This window comes from Anastrepha obliqua, chromosome 5 (assembly GCF_027943255.1).
Source record: "Anastrepha obliqua isolate idAnaObli1 chromosome 5, idAnaObli1_1.0, whole genome shotgun sequence".
Taxonomy (NCBI): Eukaryota; Metazoa; Arthropoda; class Insecta; order Diptera; family Tephritidae; genus Anastrepha; species Anastrepha obliqua.
Window position 1 is genome coordinate 52759257 of NC_072896.1, and position 26193 is coordinate 52785449.

Below are 26193 nucleotides of genomic sequence, written 5' to 3' on the forward strand. Positions count from 1 at the left end.
TGTATGTTTGTATAAATATATTATATTTTGTTGCTTTTTTTGGCAATCACATTCTCAAAAATGAGGTTACCATTGATTTTTGTTTAATGTCACAAAAATTTACTTACCATACGTATATACATATCTATGTACAAGAGGTACAGTGGCTCAATAAAGAACTCGGACATATGCAGCTTCAAATTGAAAATTGTTGTAAGAAATGCAAGTTAAATTTTTTTATTTTTATATTTTTCTATTGGCTATTCAACAAGGCGTTTAAAAATAGTATTAATAATTTACAAATCCATTACCTCCTTGTTAAAAAAAATGTATCATGCAGCATTCGCAAAATTGATGTGAAAAAAGAAGTCGAACACCTGGCATTATTGTGATTGTTTGGTACTTTAAAACGGGAAATTCCACAATTAATTTGCTCTCGATTTTAGAGTGCAAAGAAAGAACCAAACGTAATAAATTAAAATAAAATTTCAGTTTCCAAATTATAAACATAGGTAGACAGCGTGGACAAAGCCCAATTGAAGTCAGAAATTTATTTACTAGTCATCATGAAAAGGGAAAACCCGTCCGACTGTATACGACGTGATAAAACGTTTCAAAGAAACAAAATACGTGGAAAATAAGAAGAAATCGGGACGACCAAAACTGTTTTTGGATGCAGATAAATGGGGGAAAGTGCAACAAATTATGAAAAATCCAAAGTTGAGCGCCCCTAAGCTCGCAATAGAAGTAGCCCAATACCTTAATAATAACTGCAACCCCGAAAGTATACGTATAGTGTTGTGAAGGAATAATTATAATGGAAGAGTTGCACGAAAAAAACTTTTGATCAACGAGATTAACCGACACAAAAGAATAAAATTCCCGAAGCGTCCTTAGGATAAGGATTTCGAATGCTGGAAGCATGTTTTATTTGCAGATGAAAGCAAGTTTAACATATTTAGGTCAGATGGACAATCATATGTGTGGAGAAGACCTAATGAAGAGTTGCTGGAAAAAAACTTACTACCAACAGTTAAACGTGGGGATGGGTCGGTAATGGTATGGGATTGTATGTCCGCTGATGGTACTGGTAACTTGTGCTTTATAAAGGACAATATGGACCACGAACAATACCTTACAATTATAAAAGAAAGTTTGGGCCAAAGTCTTGAACAGTTGGGAATTAAGGACAATTTCCAGTACTATCAAGATAACAATCCCAAGCATAACACACTTGATGTCCGTCTATGGCTTATGCGCAACTGCCCTAAAGTACTTGAAACACCTCCACAATCTCCAGACATCAATGTAAATGAACATCTGTGTACTCACTTGGAAAACCAACTGAAAATTCATGTTATTAGAAACAAGAAAGAGCTAGAAGATGATATTAAAGAAGAGTGGGGGAAAATAGAAGCTGGTCGAATCCATGCCAAGAAGACTGACTGCTGTGAAAACAATAAAGGTTTGCCGACTAAATATTAATTATATCATTTTTCTTAAATATTATTTGCATAACTGTAATTTATATAAATGTCCGAGTTATTTTTTGTCATGTAGTTTGCTAAGTTTTTTGTTTGTATTTTCTATGTACGAATGAGTTGAGGTTTGCTTATGTTTTTTGTAGTTTTGAAAAATACACATGAATATATATACAATCTTCAACATACCATAGCATTCGAATGTAATGTGTAAAAGACATCTATGTATACTGTAGGCACATTGAAAGTATTATCAAAAAAATTAGTGAAGATTTTGAAGGGAGTTTAACGAAATATAAAAAGGCCATTACTAAAAACTTCGCCTGCCTACTTTTTGTTTGAATGCGCTAATCTCTGGATTGGATGCATTGCATTGAAGTGAAGTGGCTTATTATTGGAGGATAGATGAACTTTCTCAGCTCATTTAAAGGCTACTTCTATTTATATTGAAAAAATTACAATCCTGATGGAGCAGGCGTCAAAATATTTCCAAAAATTATATTATGGTACAATTAATCTCATATTCCAAATATGTATTGGCTAAGTATAAACAAATGGTAGGAGACACTCAAGTTGAAATATTTCGAACAAATGCAGAGTGCCTTACACGGGGAAATTGTCCTAACTCAAACAAATAAAAAGGCACAACAAAAACATACACCAATATAAGTACATACAAGGCAACTCATATGACTAAAAACTGCATTTTCATTCCCAAAAATCTTATGCATGAAAAAAATCGAAGATCATAAGGCCTTACAACATTTTATACACAAAACAGATTAATGAAATACTAAAAAGTTAATAAAAAGCAAAATGATATAAAATGTTGGTAACTTTATAAAAGAATAACAACAATGGATTAAGTAGTAAAATTGGAACACATTTCTTTTACATTTTTTGTTTATGGTCATGAGCTGCAAACACGAAACTTTCCAACGATTAGTCATGCCAACTGCAGCTTATCAATAACAAGAACAACAATGGGTGTTACGTGACAACTTTACACTACTACTTTCGTAAATGTGTGTATGTGAAAAGAAACTCCACCCGAAATGCTCCCCAAAGCGAAGGCGAGCAACTACAACAACTCGTACTTTAGCGACCACAACCGAATGTGTAAAGTTGCATGTAAGTATATTAGTATGTGTGTGTGTGTGTATTCATTGTATCTCATCGACCAACAGCCAACTTTAAGCAAACGAAGGGTTGGCAAACAACACTATTCAGTTATATCGATCGATTTAATGCGTGCGGCTGTGGGTGCGTGTAGTGTAGTGCTTGTTTAACTTGGATTTTGGGGGAGATAACCACACAAAACACTTCTCCTTACAAGTTTATTGAATGTGCAATGTGTACCCTGCTGGGAATACTTGAACTCGACTAAAGTTATACTACAAATTGTGTGATGTATTTAGTTAGTTATTATTTAAGAATTTGTAAAAAATAAAAATATATGCAAATTTGTTTATTGCCTCAAAATTATTTTTCCAAGTTAAAAAAAAGGTTTTTCGGTACTTCTTTGTGGGTTTTTTTTTCTTGGTTAGTTATTAATTAAAATTTTCAGAAATTTTAAAATAATTTTTAAACCTAAAAAATAAAAATAAATGAACATAAAATTATGTTTTTTAGTGCTTCAAGAAACTAAATTTGTTTGTTTGGATATTTAGTTTTATTATGTAATATTTACTCTTGAACTTTTTCAAAACTTTTCAAGCTCTTCACTAATTTCTTGAATGTCCAATGTATACCCGCAGGAAATACTGAAATAGGCTAATAAATTCTAGTTCAGAATTAGAGCTATGAATTTATGCAAATGCGAGCCAGTCTAAACTAAGATTTAGTTAGAATTCTGTAGTATTTTGGACTGTCCACAACATTTTAATTTTAGGAAATAAAAATACAAATTTTTGTTTTAGTTGTTCAAAAAATATTTTTTTAGTTTTTATGCCACTTAAAGATTTGTATAAAATAAAAATATATAATTTTCTTTTTAAATAAAATTCTTTTGACTACAACTTGTATTTTATTAGGAATAAGGTTTTATTTCATATGATGATTTTTTCGGCATTTTTGTAGGACTCGCATTTTATAACTTATTATAAAGTTTTTTTAAATTATCTTACTGCCGCAAGAAAACCAAATTAGTAAAAAAAGCAAATAAGAAGGGGAATTTTGTAATGAATTCGGACCATAAACGCAGTTGATGGGGAGTACTTTGAAGACGCGGAATAAACTTGTGTTAAGTACTTTCTAAATATATTCCGGGAACTTTTTGATCAAGTTGGTATTCCAGTCTTGGACATAATGATTGCTTCTTACCGCCGCCAGGCAAAAATAAAATAAAATTTTCAAAAGCATGCATGTTCGTAGGCAATATTTTGAAAAGCAATAAAGCCATTATCTGGCATAAATACTTATTTTTACTTGTCTATCTAAAACCTGAAGTAGCAACCCTTTTACCAACAAAATAGAAAAAAGTTACTGTGCCTGTGGTCTATGTATTAGTTTTTAATTCAGGAAGTATGCATTTTCCTCGTTTTATCTACATCGCTAATTATTGTCTATTCACTAAAAACTACACACAATATTTATAACTTGTTCGCGCCGCATTGAGTCGCTTCAATTCGTTATTTCATAGGCGCCAGATGCGTGTGAAATGAAAAATTGTAAATAATTGTCATTATTTGCATGCAACATTGTTTTCCATTGCTCTCGCTACCAAGCTGATATATTACAAATTACTTCTTACTTCAAAATTCATTGTTCGAAACTACTATAGTTAGCAATACGAGTACGCTTTGCCAGCCGTTAGCAGAGCATGACTAGTCGGCATTTGCTAAAGGTCGGTATTTAACTGTCAAGGTGATAATAAATCAAAATACAATGCACGCACGATGATCAGTCGTTGCACGAAAGCAAAGGTAGAGCAATGTAGAGTAAACTGATAAGCCACTGAAAACCTGTCATAGAAATCGATGTCAATATGAAGAAGAAAGGCTACCGCAGAATCTTACAAGCCACTTTGCCACAGTTTATGGAAAAATATGTTTTTTCCGTCAATTAAATAATATTTTTCGGGGTGACATGAACCCCAAAAGAGGTTAAAAATTAGCCCAAGGATCACAAATTTCATGTATTTCAATAAACATTGCAGAGCCCAGATTTACGCGCGATCGTCGAGTTTTCTATAATACAGTAGGAGAAACCTGCTAAATATGCCGCGAGCTTTAGTGCAAACAGAGTGGCTGGGTGTTTTGATCAACAAAAGATAATTTGGTTGAAACGATGCTGGAACTTATTCACAGCATTATCAAAAATTATACCTGTGGAAATGTACTTAACTTAACCACCACTAAGAAAAGATGGCGATTCATGGGCTTTTACACATGATAAAAAAGCAGCGACACTGGGAAACTATTTGAAAAAAGTCTTATCAAATGACGAAGATAAACAAATTGAGACGAATAATAATATAAATACTAATACCATCACAAAAATGAGCAAGACAAGTACACAAGAACTGATATTATACATCAAAACTAGGATTAGACATTAAAAAGCAACCAGATATAATGAGCTGACGGGCAAAGCACTTACGGAAGTAACAACTGAGGTTTACATAGCCCTTAGAAATGTGTTTAACAGCATGTTCCGCTTACAATACTCTCCAAAAAATATGGAAAGTCGCTGAAAGCATTGCGCTACCAAAAGCGGGTAAAAATCCAAACGCTTTAACTTCATATTGACTTGAAACTGACTTGACTTGACTCGAAAAATATTATTCCATATCATCAATTCGGTTTTCGAAAAATACGTCAGAATTGGGAAGGGCCGCTCCGAGCCGATTGATACCAAACGAGGTTTCAGACGGGGTGATGTAAAAGACTTTGTTTATTTAGGAACCAGAATTAACACCAATAAAAATGTCAGCCATGAAATCCAACAGAGAATCTCTTGCCAACAAGAACTACTTTTGACTAAGTAGGCAATTGAGTAGTAAAGCCCTCTCTCGACGAATAAAACTGACACTCTACAAGGCTCTCGAGAATCCCATCCTAACGTTTGGCGAAGAAGCGTAGACGTTGACAACATCCGATGAGGCGTTGCTTGGAGAGTTTGAGAGAAAAATTCTGCGAAAGATTTTTGAACTTTTGCACGTTGGTGACGGCGAGTATCGCAGACGATGGAACGATGAGCTGTTTGCGTTTTACAACATAGACATAGTGCAGCGAATAAAGATCCGGTTAAGTTGGTTGGGTCATGTCGTTCGAATGGATACAAATGCTCCGGCTCTGAAAGTATTCGATGCGGTACCAGCTGGTGGTAGCAGAGGAAGAGGAAGGCTTCCTGTACCTTGGAAAAATCAGGTGGAGAAGGACTTGGCTTCACTTGGCGTTTACAACTGGCGCCGGTTAGCACGAGAAAGAAACGACTGGCGCGCTTTGTTAAATTCGGTCAAAATTGCGTAAGCGGTTATCGCGCCAATCAAAAAGAAGAATATCATCAATTTGGTTTCCGAAAAACACATTCAACCATCCAACAAATACATCGAGTTATACAAAATATAATTTAAATATGGAAAATAAACCACACTGCGTTACTGTATTTTTAAAGGTTGCAAAAGCATTTGACCAACTTTAGCACAAAGGTCTCTACATACTCAGGACTGCAATATTATTTAATTATCAAGAGCTAACTTACTAGTCGTTGCTTCCACATAAAATACAAAGATACAAATTTCATATACATCCAATAATAGCAGGAGTTCCTCGAGGCAGCGTTCTAGGACCACTGCCAAACGTCTTATGTACCTTTGGCATAACGCTTTCGGACGAAGCCAACTCAACTTTAGACGGACGAAACTAACTCAACTATAGTAATATTTGCAGGCGACACAATTTTATTGTCATCTGACAAAAATCTCTCAATCGCAGCAACAAAATTTCGGATGTACACCAACAATGTAAAGTAGTGGTTTGACAAATGGAGTTTAAAAATAAATGAAAACAAATCTGTAGAAGTAATATTTACGACAAAACCAAAGGTTGCTGCTATGGCGGTTAAGCTCAACAATAAAAATATGACAATTGAAGCAACTGCAAAAAATGGAGTCCATCTGGACTCAAAATTAACTGGAAAATATCTCATCAAAAAGAAAATAAAACAGGAAAATTTTCAACCATTGTATTGGATAGTACGCAGAAATTCGTACTTTCTTTACTGGGAGCAAATCAGTGAGTTGAGCCATCAGTGAGTTAAGGGGAATAACATGCTTTTTTGGAGCGTGCCGTAATTGACTCTCTGATGGAAGCCTGAGCTATCACCTCCACGCGGTAACGGCTGGAAACTTCTGTGTATTTGTTGGTTGACGTAGTTTGTTATTTTGTTAACAAATGCTTTAATCGATAAATACGCAGAAGGCTAAGATAGACAGACTCCTAATCCAAGGCGGAACAGCATATGCCGAGGGATGCGTGGCTAAGAGGATGCTTAGTCGTGAATATGCGAACTCCGGATACCTGGTGACCTCCGGTTTTAATTAAATGCCTTCCCGCGGTACAAGGGCTCTGCCGTGGGTGACCTCCCTTCCCTAATACTCGTGGGAATCACATGGAAAAATCACAAGAAAAAACAAAAACCAAACACGACGAATCTGCTGCTGGGCAATCGTCGTCGGTCAACTCGACCGAATCAGCCATCGGGCTGAATAACCCTCTTTCGGCTGCGCGCAGCGTTGTTGGACATGCGCCTAGTCAACCTTCAACAGCATCTACTTTGGCAGGTGCTGCTGATAAGAAAATCCCCGCATCAACATCCACACAGGCTAATGAAGACCGACCTTTCCTGGCTCCTAGGCCAACGTCGGAACATTTAGAATCCGGTCATGAGTCAATGGACTCCTCTGATACCGACACCCTGTGTGGAGACAACAATAGTGTTGTCTCAGAAAAATCTGGATGCACGGTCATTGGTTCAGACCTTGGTAAACTGAACCTAACATCTGGCTTCGTCAAAATGAAGTCAGCTGAGAAAAGGCGTTTCAAGCAAGCGATGGCAAGTGGTCACTCTAGAGAGAAGGCTCTGGAAATAGCAAGAAATGCCTCCACGGCGAAAAGAGTGCGCTCGGAAGAGTCAGCCAAAGAAACACCAGGTGGCAAAAAACCCAAAACGTCTTCGCACGTGGGAAGGCCAACTTTTAGCCAAGTGGCTAGCATTGCTCGGCTGGGTATTGTCCCTTCTGATCTAGCTAAGTCACCTTTTAACAAAGAACAATTGGTTCTTATTCAAGAAACGGTTATTGACGTAATGATCGAAGTCGACGACAATAACAAGCCAGTATTTGAGGGTGCAATACACAGGAACGGTTGGTTGCTGTTTCTTTGCTCCAATAATGACACGGCCAAATGGATGCGAAGCAATTTCGATCTTATTAAGAAGAAATGTGGGTTAGAAATGATGCTCGTGAAGGAAAATGATTTTCCTAAAACGTTCATCGTGAGGGGTTTCTTCCCACAGAGTATTGAACTCTCTAACGAGAAAATTCTTGCGACCATTGGGGTCCAGAACAATCTGGCAGCCAAACACTGGAAAGTGATTCAAAGGTCGACCGAAGGTGCCTTACTTCACCTTGTCATGACGGTTGACGACGAATCGCTGAGTAGGCTAACAGAGCTGAAAGGCAAAATTGCTTATCGCTTCGGCCATGTGCGCCTTATCCTCAAAAACAATAAAGCGGGGGTAAAGGCAGAGGAAAGCGTTGGTACAGCAGAGCCACTGGGCGCGCAAGAAGTACCTGCCGCAACATCCACAAGTAGTGCTGTTGGGCATACTGATGAAACGGCACCCAAAGAGGTGGAGAAACCCTCAACAAGCAAAGCGGCGTTAGAGCGACAAAACGCGATAAAGGTCGTGAAAAAGGCTACCGCTGCAGCTCGGCACACACAGGTGCCAAAGCAAGCAAAACCACGGCCGGTGGGGGGTCATAAGGACCACAAAAACAAGGGACCTCGGGGCGCAAGGCTCCAGCACCTTGTGGCAGAAAATAGCCAAAAATGAGCACATTGAAGGTGCTACAGGCGAACTTGCACCATGCCACAGGAGCATCAGCCACCATGTGCAAGAGATTCGCCGAGGAAAAAATATCCATAGCTCTACTACAAGAGCCGTGGGTATTTGGTGGTCAAGTTAAAGGACTATCTAGCAAGGAATGTAAGTTGGTTTATTATCACTGCCCGCGTCCAAGGGCTGCGATAATGGTAGACAATAACACTAACTACTTTCCACTTTCAGAGTTTGCCAGCCAGGATCTGGCAGCTATCCAAATAGAAATCGCAACGGAAAAGGGGACACAGGAAATTGTTTGTGCGTCTGCCTACTTCCCGGGCGATTCCAACGATATACCTCCTGTAGAGGTGCAGGCGCTTATTGAGCACTGTCACTCACGGAACATACAGTTCGTGATCGGATGCGATGCAAACGCGCATCACTGTATCTGGGGCAGCTCGGATGTCAACAATAGAGGTGAGTCTCTCTTAAATTATCTGTTAAGCAAAAACGTAAACATCAGTAATAAAGGTACTAAACCTACGTTTATTAACGCTATTAGAGAGGAGGTACTAGACCTTACTCTAACAAGCCCATACATTGCTAACTTCGTGAGAAATTGGCATGTGTCTGACGAAGCCTCTTTGTCAGACCATCTACACATTAGGTTTGATCTACCAGGTAGAAGTGATCTCAGAAATGAGGTCTTCGATCCTAAAAGAACTAATTGGAAACGATATCAGGAATTACTAGAATCAAAGGTTGATTCACTGCCTATCAACATAAGTTCTGTTGGTGAACTAGATGAGGCAGCGTCTCAACTAAGGGATGCAATAATTTCAGCATACCACGAAAGCAACGTAGTCAAAACACGTAATGTGACTAGAAAGGTCCCATGGTGGAATGATAAGCTTGCCAAAATGCGTAAAGAAACAAGACAACTTTTCAATCGTTGTAAACATACAAAGGTATGGGACGACTACAGGGTTGCTCTGACAAATTACAACAAAGAATTGAGAAAGTCTAAACGCGAGTCATGGAGAAGATACTGCGAAAGTATTATCGAGGCGCCAGAGGGCGCCAGGCTCCTTAAAGCTTTGTGCAAGGAACACTCAAACGGTGTTACAACTTTAAAAAGACCAGATGGGTCGTATACAAAAAATCGGAAAGATACTTTGGAATATATGCTTCAAGTACACTTCCCGGGATCTATAGATACGTCATCGACAGTGAGGGATGATCAGTTAACACCAGACCAAGGGGTCGTGGCTAACAAAAAATCCTGGAGTCTGTCAGGACGTATCTTTACCCCAAACAAAGTACGGTGGGCCGTTGGGTCCTTCCAATCATTTAAAGCACCAGGGGTAGACGGTATTTTTCCAGCCCTCCTCTTACGAGGGATAGAAATACTAATAAAACCACTTGTTGCCATTTTTAGGAATAGCTTTAGTATGGAATACATACCAAACGTTTGGCGTAAGGTCAACGTGATATTTATTCCAAAAACGGGCAAGAGGTCCAGTGAACTTCCAAAGTCATATAGACCTATTAGTTTAACTTCGTTTCTCCTAAAAACAATGGAAAGATTGGTGGATCTTCACATTAGAGAAAATCTAGAAAAGAACACACCTTTGCATAAATCGCAATACGCATATAATAAAGGGAAATCTACAGAAAGAGCTCTTCACTTTCTCGTATCAAAGATAGAGAAAGCTCATTTTTCTAAGGAAATCGCCTTATGCGCATTTTTAGATATCGAGGGTGCATTTGATAATACAGATTATCGCTCGATTGATAGAGCATTACAAAATAAAAACATTGACAAGTCGACCACAGGGTGGGTAAAGGCAATGCTGGAAAGCAGAGAAATCAGCTCATCTCTAGGAGATGTATCAGTCTCAGTCAAAGCATTAAAAGGATGCCCCCAAGGTGGTGTTTTGTCACCTTTATTATGGTCCTTGGTTATTGACGACCTCCTAGTCAAACTAAGTGAGTTAGGCTTGGAGGTAATTGGCTATGCTGACGATATTGCAGTGATTATTCCTGGCAAATTCGACAGAACAATATCCAGCATTATGAATCAAACATTAAATTTCATTCTAAACTGGTGTCGTGCAGAAGGACTTTCTATAAATCCCAGCAAGACTATTATTGTACCTTTCACAAACAGATATAAGTTGGACCTTGGTTCAATTACTGTCGAAGGAACAAATATAAACTATTCCAATGAGGTCAAATATTTAGGAGTTGTTCTGGATAAAAGATTAAATTGGAACTCTCACCTTAAATCGGTGATAGATAAAGCCACCAGAGCCATGTGGGCATGTCGCAGTCTCCTGGGGAGAACATGGGGTATTGACTCCAAAATGATTCATTGGATGTATACAATGATGATTCGACCAATCATTACCTATGCGTCCCTTGTTTGGTGGCCCAAAACCACACAAGAAACAGCCAAGAAATTACTGGCAAGTCTTCAAAGGCAGGCCTGTTTGTCTATAACAGGTGCCATACGAAGTTGTCCTACAACTGCAATTGAAGCGATAGTAGGATTATCCCCACTGCATATATTCATATGGAAATGTGCAGCTAGAAATGCACTAAAAATGCAAATCTTGTCAAATAAGGAATACAGTGACTTTGGTCATATGAGTATTCTAAGAAAAATACCGGATAGGGATATTAGCTGTTCATTAACAGACTACATGATTCCGAAACGGGTCTTCAATAGAAATTATGAGATAATTATCTCAGACCGTGATGAATGGGAAATTGGAGGACCTTGGGTTAACCCAAAAAGTCTGAAATGGTTCACTGATGGTTCAAAAACAAATACTGGAGTCGGTGCCGGGATCTTTGGACCCAACACAAAAATTTCAGAACCCATGGGCAAATGGCCCAGTGTTTTCCAGGCCGAAATCCAAGCGATTTCGATCTGTGCACTGACAAATCTAAAAAGGGGTATCAAAGGGGCCCACATAACTATATATTCGGACAGCCAAGCGGCACTGAAAGCACTAATGTCTCATTCTTTGGAGTCGAGAATAGTGGAAGAATGTGTAAACAATCTTCAAAAATTAAGTACAAAAAATACGGTTGTACTTTGCTGGGTTCCAGGTCACTCTGGAATCGAGGGTAACGAAATTGCTGATGAACTGGCAAGGGCTGGATCGACATCAGACCTTATAGGACCAGAACCATATTGTGGTATCAACTGGGCGGAAGCTAAATCTAGGGTAGACCAGTGGGAACATACTCTCAGAATAGCTTACTGGGAAGATAATCTGAAACTTCGTCAAGCCAAGAGGTTGGTTAGACCTTTTACCTACAAAAAGGAACTGATTAACTTACGGAAAATAGATATCAGGAAAATAGTAGGCTTTCTTACGGGCCACTACTATCTAAACTATCATCTTAACAGAATTCAACTTCTCAGGGACACTGAGTGTAGACTCTGTTTTGAGGATGATGAAACAACGGAGCACTTATTGTGCGAGTGCGTTGCACTGGCTAGAACCAGAATGCAAATTTTCCACCGTGATCAACTGGATCCGGAAGAAATAAAGAAAGCTCCTATTACAGATATACTAAGGTTTATACGTATAGCAGAAAAATTGTTGGAAGAACATGGCTTTCAACCAACTCCTTTCCAAAGGCAGAGAACAACTAGGCAAACTAGAACCTGATGTAGTGGTCGGGTAACTTTCGCGGATGATCAGAAAGATCATCCATATTAAATTAGGTAGCTTGACACAAAAGATCTTTTAGGTCGCAGTGTCGGTCATTGGACCACCTACTAGGATAAATTAAAAAAAAAAATTACTGGGAGCAAAATAAAAAATGCAACTCGTGTATCAGCTGATTCACGTTAGTATTGCCCAGCGTGATTTTTGACTTTATACCGATTTTTCAAATGATAATATTTTCAAGCGCTGCAAAATTTTAAAATTAATCAAAATCTACATTTGTTTCGCATTTATCATTGAATTTTGACTTCTTCTTTGCACTCACATCGAGTACAAAAATCGAAAATACTGTGATTTAAAAATTAATACTGATAATTTTCTATAGCAGCATCGCCCATTGGCATTTGCACTTAATTATGAGTCGCACTACTAACTTTTTATATTTCCCCGCTTTAAGCACCGAAACAAAAAAACATGCACCAAATTATGCCCACCAGCGTACATGATTTGTATTCTACTTGCGTAGCTACAACCTCCCGCATACAACCTAAAGCAGTTACGTAAGCTATTTCAACTAACTGAACTAAAAGTAATTGTTTTGAAGTTTTTCAGTCAAAATATATAATAATACATCTGACAGCTTAACGAAAATATAAAAGAAAAGTGGCAGCTGACAATTATATTACGTGAACTGTAGTGGTTAGTTGGCATGGTAAGCAATTCAATTTATTTCAGTTTCGAAATGTAGCAGGCAATCATGGGGGACTTATACTCGTACACTCATCAATATTTTTACCCAGCATTTATACAGTCGCTCACAGCTTGTTTGATACAGATACGATTTTTTGTAAATTTGTTCTATATTTAAAAATATTTTGCGAAAATGGAAAAACGGAGTGCTCAGACTTATTATTTATTTTGCTTTATTTAATTGCTCAACATAAAATACAAAAAAGTGTTCATTCATTTCATTGTAGTGCCAAAAAAATGCATATAGAGAATTCACGACGCAACATAAATGATACAGTTAAAAGTACTGTTATTTCCGACGCAAGTTTTAGTGAACGAAATTACATTTTTAATATGCGAGAGACTAAATTTTATGGGACCGATTACTTCGATGGAAAAGCGTGAATTAGTTTTGGAGCATTTCAAAAATATCTGAAATTGTTCATTAAAGGGGTCCCGGTGGGCTAGAATTTCGAAAAATCCATTTTTTGTTTTTTGATGTTTCGAAATCGTAGACTTTTAAGAATACACTATCAAATTTTTGGCAGGATATTCCCAGTGCTTTCGAATCTACAGCCATTTTAACAGGTAGAGTCAGATTCGTGACTCGGCCGCTCTTAAAACTTTAAACTCATTTATCTCGAAACTACTTTTTTGGTCTGGTGTTGTCAAAAAAAAAACAAAAAAATATTCAATCGAATCGTCAGAAATTTTAATATATTATTCACAACAGTAATGGCTATCGCCCATACTATAATCATATTTTTGTTCAATTATTTTGTTTTTTTTTAATAAAAACTAAAAAAAACCGATTTTTAGAGTGTAAAATTTTAGTCGCGCCATTTTGTCAAATTTTGTTTTTATTCTAGTACGAGACATAGCTACAGTCATATTGATTAATAATTTTTTTGGTTTCAGATAAAAAGAAAAGAGCCAAAATGGACAACACCGTCCAGATTCAATTTTTCGGGAGGGTCAACTTCAGCGCCATTTTTAAAATTATTAAAATTATTGTCTGTAAAACAAGTTAAATAAAACGCCTAAAAAATTTAAATATCGTTTTTCATTTTTTTATTGTAAAAAAAATCCTGAATATACCCTAAATTTTACAGCTCTAGACCAGCGGGACCCCTTAAGTTCGTCAACAGTTCAGCACATTATTAAATGCCTTTTGCATGAAAACCGTGTGGTAAAAAGGGGACGGCAGGCCCCCAGAAAACTTTCACAGAGATAGAGTATCAGAAAAGAAAAATCCAGCAAAAAGCGCTCCAAAGTAAACTTAAATAGCCAAAAATGATTTAGAAAAGAGTTGCCATCCAGAAACTATTCGAAGAGTACTGAGAGAGCAAATTGAAATGGTACAATAGCCCGTAATAAACCATTCGTAAGTGCAAGGAATAGAAGTAAGAAATTGCAGTTTGCGCGTGACCATCTAAATAAGTCCCCATTCTGAAGGACCGTACTTTTCACAGACTAGGTAAAAATAAACTTATTTCAACAAGATGGCAAACCTTTTATAGGGCGCTAGGCCAAGCCCCAAAACTTGTGAGCTACTATAAAACACGATTGTGGCAACGTTATGGTTTGGGCATTAGATTAGATTTGTGGGTGGTTAGACAGGTCCAAGCACTCAGTCAGGAAGACCATTGTATGACACCCAAATAGATTACAGGGGAAGGAATAGAGAGACAGATATTATATGGATGGTAAGATTGAAAAATTGATTTGAGGTCGCTCTTCCGCGAATATTTTCATTGATGAATCTAAAGATATCCGCAAGAGGAAGAGTATGAACTAATTCTAAAAAACGCCTGACAGCTACAGAGAAAATGCCTTGCAGTGTCATCATTCTCTCGGCAGGATAGGCATATCGGGCTGTCTACGACCCCTATGGCAGCTATATGCTGACCACAGGCGTTCTGGCCTGTGATTACACTCACCAGTACTCTCAGGTACTTCCTACTAAGCTTTAGGAGAAAGAATGCTAGTTTTCTGTGTGGTTCTTTCACAAAGCACTTGGCTACTGTGCAGGATCCTAACTCAGACCAACGTCTTCTATGGGTAGGCCTCATGAAGTCGTCAATCCATAGTTGAATCGATGCAGAATTGACACCTAGTTTAGGGCGCAGTGGTATGCTAGCAGAGCCTTCATTACCCAGTTTATCAGCAACGGGTGACATATTAGACATGGGCATGCATGTCATCAAATGGAATGGGAAATTTGGCCTTTATCGAAGAAACAATAAAAAAAATGTGTTTATTTGAAGTTTCTGCAAGAAAATATAATTCGAAGCGCTAGAAAATTACACATTGAAAAAGGCTTTCGATTTATAGATAACGACGTTGAGCACAAATCACAAATCCTACTAATAAATAATAGTTACTATATATTATAAATGTCCCCACATTGTTGAAACTCCTGCATAATCACCGGATTTGAACGCCATTGAAAATTGGTGGTCGGTTTTGAAGACAAATATAAGAAAATATGGTATCCATAACAATCTGATGAATTTTAAAAATTAGAAATACATAGTTGCTCTTTTTTAACTGCATCATTTAAGCTGCGGCGTGAGTTTTCTCTAGGATTTTTTTATTTTTATTTTTTTTTTTTGCGTTACAATGAAAGTAGTGGCCACTTTTTTTGTATTTTATGTTGAGAAATGAATTAAAACAAATTAAATGAAATATCTACATACTCTGTTTTCCCATTTTGATAAAATATTGTGAAATATAGAACACGTTACAAAAAAATTGTATCTGTATCAAATAAGCTATGAGTGACTGTATATTATGCAGTAATGTTGCTCAATTGAGCAGTAATGAATAGACATACCTAAGAATATCTGTTATTTTATTTTCGGTTATGTAAGCCATATTTTGAATATTTGTGTATATTTCATGTACTTGTGTATAGGGTAACTAAATACTTGTAACATAATATATATAAATAAATATACCCATCCATAAACCCTTAAGTTGAGCCTTCAAATTTTTTTTTTTTTTTTCTGTCTCCTTTTTTTCTTTTATTTGTCTCCTTTTTTTCTCTTTTCTTTTTGTTTTTTTTTTTTTTTTTGTGTACTCACCCCAACTGCCTCCTGTTCGGCCAAGGCATTGGCTAGTTTCACTGTTCCATAGGAATTTTTTGAAACCCTCCCATTTGCCCATCTTTGGCGGTGGCGAGTAGTATTGTTCTGCTATCTTCTTGTCGGCCATTTTTGCTGTCTTGTGCTTTTGCTCTGAAGTTGTTGTTGTATTTGTGGGTATGCGGTTTTTTTAACTGCTTTTTAGTGGTACTTCAACTTAGTTGTTCTACTTTTATTATCTGGTAAGTAGTTGGTACTTTTTATTTGACTGTCTTCTCGTTTCGATGACTTTGCTGGCGTAGCAGTTGAGAGGGTTTCTTTTTCACTTCAAATACTTATTTTCAGTATTTTTTTTCTTCAAATGTTTTCTAACATTTATTTAATCTAGTTCTTTTGATTCGCCTATTTTTGTGGTAATATTTACTGTTCATACACTATGTATGTATGTTTATACTATGAAATATAGAGTAGTTCTTTATTTGGTATATTTAATGTTTGACTTTTTGCTTAGTAAACTGATTTTCTACTAACTGTATTTTTACGTATAACAACAAGATTATTAGTTTTGTTGTGTTTGTTTTGTTTTTGTTTTTATTTTTGTTGCTGTAGTTTAGATTTAACTTTTCTTTGCTTTTTAACTTTAAGGAATTACTTTGAGTGTTGTTGTTTTATTGAACTCTATTATTTTTCTTTATTGAAATAAGTTTTTGCCTTAATCAACTGAATCGAAACATTTTTATTTTTATTTTTTGTTGGTTTTTCGTTCTCACTTTGATGTTCGTCTTAGAATATTGGTAATAATTTTATAATATTATTAGATACTGTGAATACTGCGAGTTGGCTATTGCAATTCGTTAATTTTGAATATTAATGCTGTTGCCACCTAAAGGAGATGAAAGAGTGAAAGTTTCCATTTTAATTAAAATCTGCATTGTAATTTGTGAATATTTCATAAGCTCTTCGAGGTTTGACCGAGCTGGAGAGTTAGTGGTGCAAAAATAACAGTTGCGAAACACAAAGCTCTCACATTCCCTATACATTTTCACGCAATCACATTTATTCATTCATTGCTTACAAATCACTTGTGCTCCAAAAAGTTCTCTGCTTCTAATTAAAAGTAACCTTAAAAGTGTTATTTCATTAAAGAAGAAGCTTTCATTATTTTATCAACATTCACACACGAAACTTTCTCGAAGCTTTCAGCAACTTTCACATACCTATACAAAAAAACGCTAATTAGCAGTACTGTTTCTCTCGTTTCATTGTATTTCTCTTAAAAAATATTTATTAGTAAATTTCTGAAATTATCTAAGGTAAAAGTGACTTTCACAAAGGTATACACTATCGAATGGACTCCTTACAAATAGTGCTCACTTAAAACCTACATCTTTACCGACATATTGCACATTGGCTAGCCTGAAAAACTCTTAAGTAACTAAGGGGTGACCCTTACAAAAGTGATTTTGTGTCAATATTTGTCATGGTGCTCGCCCAGCGCAGATAGCTAAAGGGTTAGAATATAATGGAATGGTTTGGACTTCGACCTCATGGCCGTTTGTGCCCTCTTCTTATCCCAGTACCTTAACCAAACCCAGTAAACTTTAGATAAAGCTTGGTAGGGCTGAGCGTAGGTATATGCCTTTCTTCGCAACCTTCTCTGCGCTACTGCGCTACATTCAAGGAGAAGGTCCATTAGAGTCTCCGCGAATTGGTCGCAGAAATGGCAAGAGTCAGTGGACCATATTCCAATCCTGTGCAGATGACTGCGCAATCTGCAACGGCCAGTAAAAATGCCCGTGAGCATTCTCAGTTCATCCTTGGGGATGGTTATCAGTTTACTAAACCTCTTTTGATTGTATCCCCAACTCACTCTTGAAGTTTCCTTTCAAGTGCAGGTGTACACCAGATTACTTTATCGGCCAGTTCAATTCTAAACTTCTTCTCAAATTTAATGACTAGCAAAAAATAGCTTAAGGGTTGCCCGCATTATCTCTTCTAGGACTAACCACCTCAAGATTAACCTGCATAGCTCTGTAGTTTATTAGACATAGCATCTCTTGCAATTTAACTGTGCTCTGGTACTCATATAAGCTTGATATTAACCTGTGTCTTGAAATTTGAATACTAAAAATGCGCATTATTTATATTTTTGGGGGTCCTCAAGCTCAAACTAATAGTAAATAAAAAGCTACAGCACAATTTTAGCAAGGTGAGCTGTTAGACAGTAGATTAATTTAGAAAAAAGTTCAACAATTCAAAAACTGTAGTAAGAGTAAAAAAAGCTATCTGGATAGTTCATAGGCCCGATGGGTAGTGATTTTTTCGCTCGACGCTTGCTATGTTTACAAAAAAATCGTATAGAGGAGAGAAATCTCGGACAAGCATCAATGCATTAGAAAATACTGTAGTAGCTTAAAGGTAACTCTGGGAATAATTTTTCTGGTCAGCGGTCCTCTGAAGGAGCCTTCGGACTTCTGTGAATGTATTGCAATGATGTTGCATTCAAAAGCTATTTCATTTCAGTAACAATTAGGCCTGAAGGCTGTTAAAACAAATATAATTGCTTTATTTACTGTTTGCTTTAACAATTCGTCAAAGAAATATTTTTTTAGTGGAATACTCGAATTGAATTCAGAAAACTGTCTCTGATAATCTCAGATGTCACAGCACCAGGTATCACCCATGATTCTGTGACTTATATGTAGCGCTTAATACATCTTATAATAATATACATCCCAATTATACATCCTAACTTCATCAGGAAGACGGTATTTTCCTTGATATAAATTTTGGTAAAAGATTCTAAAAACTCTAAAAAATTATTTATCTTATACTCTATTTAAATTTTTTTTAAATAATGGCAATGGGGAAACATATGTGATGACTCTGTATCTCTAATTTGCTGGAAGAACGTCATGACCCAAAAAATCAAAAATTCGGGAAGAACGGCTTCAAAGTTTTTAATTTACCAAGTAAAAGTAAATACACATTTTTGACTTATGAGGTCCTTTTACTGGATACATAAGCAAAAAAAAATTTGTTTGGCCTATAACGTTCTTCCAGTGGTATCTTTATATAATGTCTTCAGATTGGCTTGAGGTACTACTGGTAATTTTGATGATTTTTCGTTCAATTTTTAATCTGCTACTTGCATTTTTAGAATTTGAATTTAGTAGTGAGCAGCAACCTCGAAAACGTCAAAGTGGGCAAATATCGGCTCTACCATTTTGAATTTGTCTACTTACAAAACTTAGCACATCAATACGATTTAATAAATATTTTAAATTTTGTTCATCCTTTTAGAGTTTGCGGAGCTGTTAAAGGGCAGTGCACTGCACGAAAAAAAATTCTACCTTCCCCAATTCCATTTACTGATATTTCGGCAAATCCAGCAAACGCTTCGAATGGATTACATAAGTATATATTTAATTGGCGATTACATCCTCTTTTGCGTGTTTGGTTTAACTCCTTCTCTTATTTATGGAGTGAGTGTTGATGTTGTTCCACAAATGCCGGCACCTATAATTTCAAGCCAACTCCGAACGTTAGATATTTTTTATGCGGAACTTTTTTATGGCAGAAATACACTCAGAAGTTTGCCATTGTCTGTCGAGAGGCGACCGCTATTTTAAATTTTTTTTTTTCATTTTGGTATTACGTGCACGAAGATTTGAACCTACGAACCCCGAATGGTACTCACGCACCAATTCATTCGGCTACGGCGGCCGTTTGGCCCCTGAACGCAAGTGAAATATTTACTCAGAGTGCGGGTGTTTTTCGTTAACCCTTTCGAACTGGAAATTACTGTTGGCTGTAGAATATTGAGATATATTGTACCGACTGGGTCAGATGCTGGATGCTCTCAAAAAAACAATGAAATAAGTACAGTAGGAAACTTCGAAACTGCTAGGTGATCTTAGCAGTTTACCTATACAAATGTTAGGTTTTATAAAAACTGGATTTGTAAGGATTCAATTATACTCCAATTTGTATCAACCTGCTCTCCTTTAGTGATCAAGTGATTTAATAATAAAAGAAAGAGGTATCTTTAAAATTCCTTCAAACTAAGCTTCCGCTGAAGTTATTGTGGGCCGAGTTTAGGTTTCCTGCAAATGGAGGGTTCTGCCTACGTTCCTACGACAGTCGATTCTACGTTGCCGGAACGACACTAAAACCTATTACTCAGGGGCCAATCGACAGACACCAGTAGAACTATTTCCTTATAAACACAAATTCTGCACCTCCAAATCCAACGTGCATGCTGCATAGCATAGGAGGCCTCATGTTGCATTCGGTACAAAATGAATGGATGCTGATGAATTATCAGATGCCGCTAAAAGCTACCTTTAGCTGAGCCAAACATTCTTGTAAGAAGGTATTTTGGCAAGGTTTCGGGTTAGTAAACGTTGGTAAATCAGAGCGAATACCTCAATAATGCCAAGCCACTAAGTCAAACTTGTATAAAAGCTTCAACTTAAGTCAATTCAAATATGTCTATGCATGAGTTTACTCCTCATAAACTATAGTCCTCTTGTCCAAAGTTTATTGGCTGAACCAAATAGCTATTCAAGAATCAATTATCGCGCGGAGGCGACAGCTGCCGCATGTTCTGTTATAGGGAAACTCTATTCTTATACTATGCTTTTCCAACGCAATATTTCCTTGAGAATTCTCCTGCCTTTCATTTACTAAGCTGTTCTTATCAGCTCTATCAAAGCTGCATTTCTAATTAACCCTTTGGATATCTGACCCCCTCGGGAGTCCAAAAAAGTACAATTGTGTTCTACTGTGGATTACCCCGAGAGAGCTTCCCAGTGCCACCTCTACGGGAAGATCCAGAGAGGCTCCTATATTTTATTGGGCTCGCACAAGGCTCCTCCTCTTATTTGTGGTGTACTTCTGGATGTTTTTCGCACATGTGCGGACCCACTCTTTTATAAAAGGCTTTTTCATGGCAGAAAGGCACTCGGAGACTTGTCATTGTTAACCGAGTGGCGACCACTATTAAAAAAGCCTTGTCTATCACTTGGTGTTTCGCTCTACCTATGGGTTCTACCTACGGGTAGTCATGCACCAACCCACTCTGCTACAGCGGTCACCGCAAGGCTCCTACCTTAGTTAATTCATTCACTAGTACTCATTTTCTTTGACGCCACTTTGAAATTCATGATAAGAGAATATCCAGATAAGAGAGATGATCAACGACTGGGAAACTGAGTGTAGAAAATGTGCAATATTCCTGGCTAACTAGAATTTTTTTCTAGCATATTTTCTTGCTTCGGCTGCACTTCAGATTATCTAGACAAGATTATTTGAGACAAGATGGCAGGCAATTTATTAAAGCCTCATCTACACAGAGTGCACAAATTGCACTACCGGAAGAACCCGGATTTATATATATGTTTTAAACTGTTGCAACAATAATAAGCACTTAAAAAATCCCTCTAAACAAGGTTTAAAAGTCATTGAAAAGTCGTTGATGCTTTAGAACTTCATGTCGTACATGAGCCCGGAGATTTTTCAGTACGTGTATTGGACAAGTAGCACTCGCTTTGAGAAAATTTTTTTTCAAATAAATAGATTTTGTAAACTCGTTCTGGAGATGGAATCTGGTCTATTGAAGGCAGTATTTGTCAGTGCTCTCGCTTATGTCGACCTATTGCCTCAACGCGTTATTTCGCATCTTCTCAAAAATAAAAAGGCTATTGACAATTTTTTGTCATTTAGGAACTTGTGCAATAAAACTGTATATTCTGCATTCAAACACATAAATTTTTCTGAATACACATTTCCAAATTAAAAAATTATACACGACAACTCCCACAAGATTATTTTATTATCAAGGAGAGGTTTATGGTCAAATGCCGCCAGCTGCCGCGTACCATCTGAATTCCTCTAGTACCTCTTCTCATATATCACAACACACTGTCGCACTGAATACCGCTATACACACAACTACTTATATGTAAGTTATGCCTCTTTTATAGTTCTCTTCACTGCAACTGCTATGACTTGTCCACAGAGACAGCACAAGGACACCTCAATCGGCTGAAAACCTTAGGCTTATATCGATATTAAAGTGCCGAAAATTGTATTAGTAATTAGTCATCCCCGTTTAGATGTTTGCTGCTTTTAATTTATACATAAAATAATTGAAAACTTTTTTTTCTAAAATTTGGTTTGCCGCTACTGCACCGCGTATTTGCTGCCATCAAAAATATTACTGCCACTACCAGAAAGCTGTCTAAGTTTTGTGTCTGTCGCTGCTGCTGTTGTCACAAACAGAAAATACGATTATGTAACGGCACATACTCAGTAAAAGACCGCAAGTGAAAAGATGAAAATTTGTCCGTAATATTACCGAAAGCAGTTAACGAGGCACAATGGCCAGAGTATGTCACGAGCAACGAATACGAATGAGGAAGAATAGCGAAAGCCGAAAGCAAAGAGAGACACGAGTCACCGAAAGCTGCATACGCTGCTCGTTTCATACACCACAACACAAACACAGAAAATTGAGAAATCGGAAATGTGCTAAGAAGAGAGTCGAAGTGTTGCTACGAGTAAAAATGGCGGAAAAGAGAATAAATAAGGCTGAGGGATTACGCGGTGTGTGTGAGTGCTAAAATGGCAGAGAAAGCCATTAACTATCAGTAATGGAAAAGACGAGGCGAAAAGCAAAGAATAGTGAAGGACGAAGCACATGGAAGATTCGAATAGCGAACATGAAATTTATTGGAAAGTTGCTAAGCCAGAAATGGGAAGCAACGTAACAGAAATGGATATTGGCACATCTGCTAAGAATAAAAATACTAAATTACGTAGGTAAAGGAATGCTGCGAGTAATCTGAGCTTACAGTAGCCACATGGAAAGTGTATGAGGCAAGAGTGAAAAAAATGTCACTTATGCAAATAAAAATGTACTGGAAAAATAATGATTTACTATCAAAAATCACAATATCGAAGAACTCGACATTTGAGGTATGCAATTCACTATTGACTTAAACAAAAAAATTTCCAATTATAAATTTTTATTCAATACAATTTATTATCGACTTGACGCCCCTATTTCTAATACATATTTCATATGCTTTTTAAATAAAAAAACAAAAATTCTATAATATTTTTATAATTGTTATGATTTTTTTAAATTTGTTCTTTTTCGACTGTTTAAATTATCCGCGGTACAAAATATGTTGTGTTTGCAATCGATGTGTCGTTATGCAGAACTACTTACGGAGTCTACTGAATTACATTATTTTTAGAATATTATACCTATTTGGATAGCTAGAAAGGCATACAGTGTGGCCGGCAGCGTCCAAACAGATTTGTGTACTTATTTAATGTAATAATGCCAATTACGCAGTGCAGTGAGCCTTTATTTTTGTGATGTGATTTCAAGTGGTTACTTGTTAAGACAAGGAGATATAGAAGGGAATAAGAAGCGTTTTGAATTTGCATTTCTGATAATTCATCCCAAAGCACCGAAAATATTATATCTACAACCGAGGCCGCTAAGTAGGGGTTTAACTAAAACAACCACAAAAGTGATGACAAAGACATTACAAATTTATTCGTAAAAACTCTTATTCTAACCCTTAATCAAGCGATTCAAAGGCTTTCGACAAAAAGCGTAGACGTCTCCATTTGTACAATCAAACGGAGATTGAAGGAAGCTGACACGGGAAATCGGAGCACACTTCAAAAACCTCTTTTGACTGAATCACATATTCATAAACGTCTAGTATGGGAAAACGCAAATTTGAATCGTTATTGGACCCAGTTTATGTTCGCAGACGAATCATCTATTGTTGCTTGCAATTACTGGAAGAAAGCTTCGGTTGCTAAAGGCACAAAATTTGTTCAACAGACTGTTAAACATCCGCCCAAGGTCCATGTCTACAGATACTTTTCTTTAACTGTCTTTACACAAAATCGCGACGCAAAATTTACGATCAAACTTTGTGAGAAATGTTTATTAATACGTGCGAAGAAGCTTCATGAACCGAAGGCAGCGGATTACATCTATCAAGGAGACCAAAGCCTAAAACTTCGTAGTCGACTTTGCACTTCTTGGAAAGCAGAAAGAAACATATGTACAACAGCTTGATTGGTCTTCGTAAAGTCGGGATGCAAATCTAATTGAAAATGTGTGAGCTCGAAAGCCATGAAAGCGAGGATTCGGAGAAAAACTGCTTGCCACGACACTAAAAAAAATTAGAGGGTCTTCGTCCAGATTATGCTAAAAAATAAGCAAAAACTCTTCAATATGACATATAACTATAGCGGGACCTAAGTATTGAAATATTAAACTAAAAATAAAAGACAAAATCTTTACGAAATTTTACTTTAAAATTTTTTAGGCGAATTTGTTTTATGAAACGCACTGTAAAATGATTTACGGAATAGTTTCCATACAATTTTTTGTTAGATGATGTGGAGTATGAAACAGAAGAAAACAGGGACACTTAATGAAAACTGTAAATTCAAAACTTTACCAAGTAACCATTTTTAACTGTCAGCGTTAAAATTAATAATTAACATAATATAAATTGAAATAACTGTACAATAGATCTTTTTTGGTCGCAGTACGCAGTAACCCAATAATAATACTTTTAAATAAAATAGATAATACATCGCGCCCTAACATTAAAAAAAAAGCAACAAAACCAAGTATAAATATTTTTTTAATAATCTTCAAGTCTAATATCTCGAAAACGGTGAAGTTTGGGACATCATATCATTTAAACAGAAATTACCTAAATTATAATATATTTAAGTATCTAAAACGGTTTTCCCGTACCCCTATGCACAATGCACTATGGTACGCCTAAGCAGCTTTTTTTCTTAGTTCCTTGTAACTTAGTTTGAATGTACTTACTACAGATTTAAAATTGCATAAATTACAATGTTGGTTGGCGGATTATACATCCTTTAAGGCACACATGAATCAAGATGTAGGTATAGTCAAGTAAAACGGAACTGCATACTGGGAAATAGGAATTCACCGTCAAATTCAAAACTTAGGGCCGAAAAAACCAATTCTTCAAAGGCTTCACATATACATTCCCGTTTCTTTATATTTGTGTATTGGGTGAGAAAATTTGGGCAAAAAGTAAGGTGAATTTGGTTGTAAAATGAAAAATCTTTATTTATTCTTGTAAATCAATTTCATCCCCTTCAAAATAATCCCCTTTCGATGAAATACACTTATGCCAACGATTTTTCCAACCCCCGAAACATGACAAATAGTCCATTTCCGGTATAGCCATCAGCACCTTCTTCGATTCAGCTTTTATCTCCTCAATCGACTCGAAACGCGTTCCCCGGAGTGGTCTCTTGAGTTTTGGGAATAGCCAGAAGTCACACGGAGCCAAGGCAGGCGAATACGGTGGTTGCGGAACGATATGCGTGGAATTTTTGGCGAAATGGTCACGAAGAACGAGTGCAGTGAGTGCAAGAGTTGTTGGCCCATAATTCTGGTCCTTTTAGACGAATTGCTTCACGTAAACGACGCATAACGCTCAAATAATATTCCTTATTAACAGTTTGGCCAGGTGGAAAGAATTCATAGTGCACCACACCACGAAAATCGAAAAAACTGCCATCATGACCTTTATTTTTGAATGACTTTGACGTGCTCTTTTCGGTCTGGCCACGCCTTTAGCACGATATTCGCTTGATTAGTCGGTTGTTTCAGGGTCGTAAGCATAAATCCAAATCTCATCTCCCGTAATGATGCATTTGAGCTTGTCCTGATAGTCTGAAAGCATTGTTTCACACACATCAACGCGACGACTTTTTTTCAACAAATTGAGTTTTCGGTACCAAACGAAATTTGACTTTTCGTAGGCCCAAATGGTCTTTCAAAATGGTTTTCACAGATCCTTCTGATATTTCGATCATATCAGTAAGGTCTTTAACAGTCAACCGAGTCAACCAAGTCATCAACACGTTCTCGACCCTCTTTGAAGTCTTTGTACCACTTATAAACATTTTTCTGCGACATGGTCGAATCACCAAATGCCTTCCGCAGCCGAAATTTCATTCCGCAAACAAAATTTGATGGCACGTCTCTGCTCAATCAAATCAGACATTGTAAAAATCGAAAAATGCACTCTTGGTCGCTTGGTAAACACAAGCGTAAATATATTACTGATAACGACATCCACATGAAAGTTGGCC

General features: G+C 36.9%; 1 protein-coding gene across 5 annotated transcripts in view; it reads right to left on the reverse strand.

The window, feature by feature from the left end:
* Positions 1-26193, reverse strand: part of LOC129247168 (sodium/potassium-transporting ATPase subunit beta-2) — a 173136-nt gene that overhangs the window by 139810 nt on the left and 7133 nt on the right. For 4 of the 5 annotated variants that reach the window (XM_054886153.1, XM_054886152.1, XM_054886154.1 and 1 more), the window contains exon 2: positions 16009-16891. In XM_054886153.1, coding sequence (XP_054742128.1) covers positions 16009-16138 — 130 coding nt within the window. In that variant the 5' untranslated portion in view covers positions 16139-16891. The remainder of the gene's footprint in view (positions 1-16008; positions 16892-26193) is intronic. The other variant, XM_054886156.1, reaches the window with a different exon arrangement.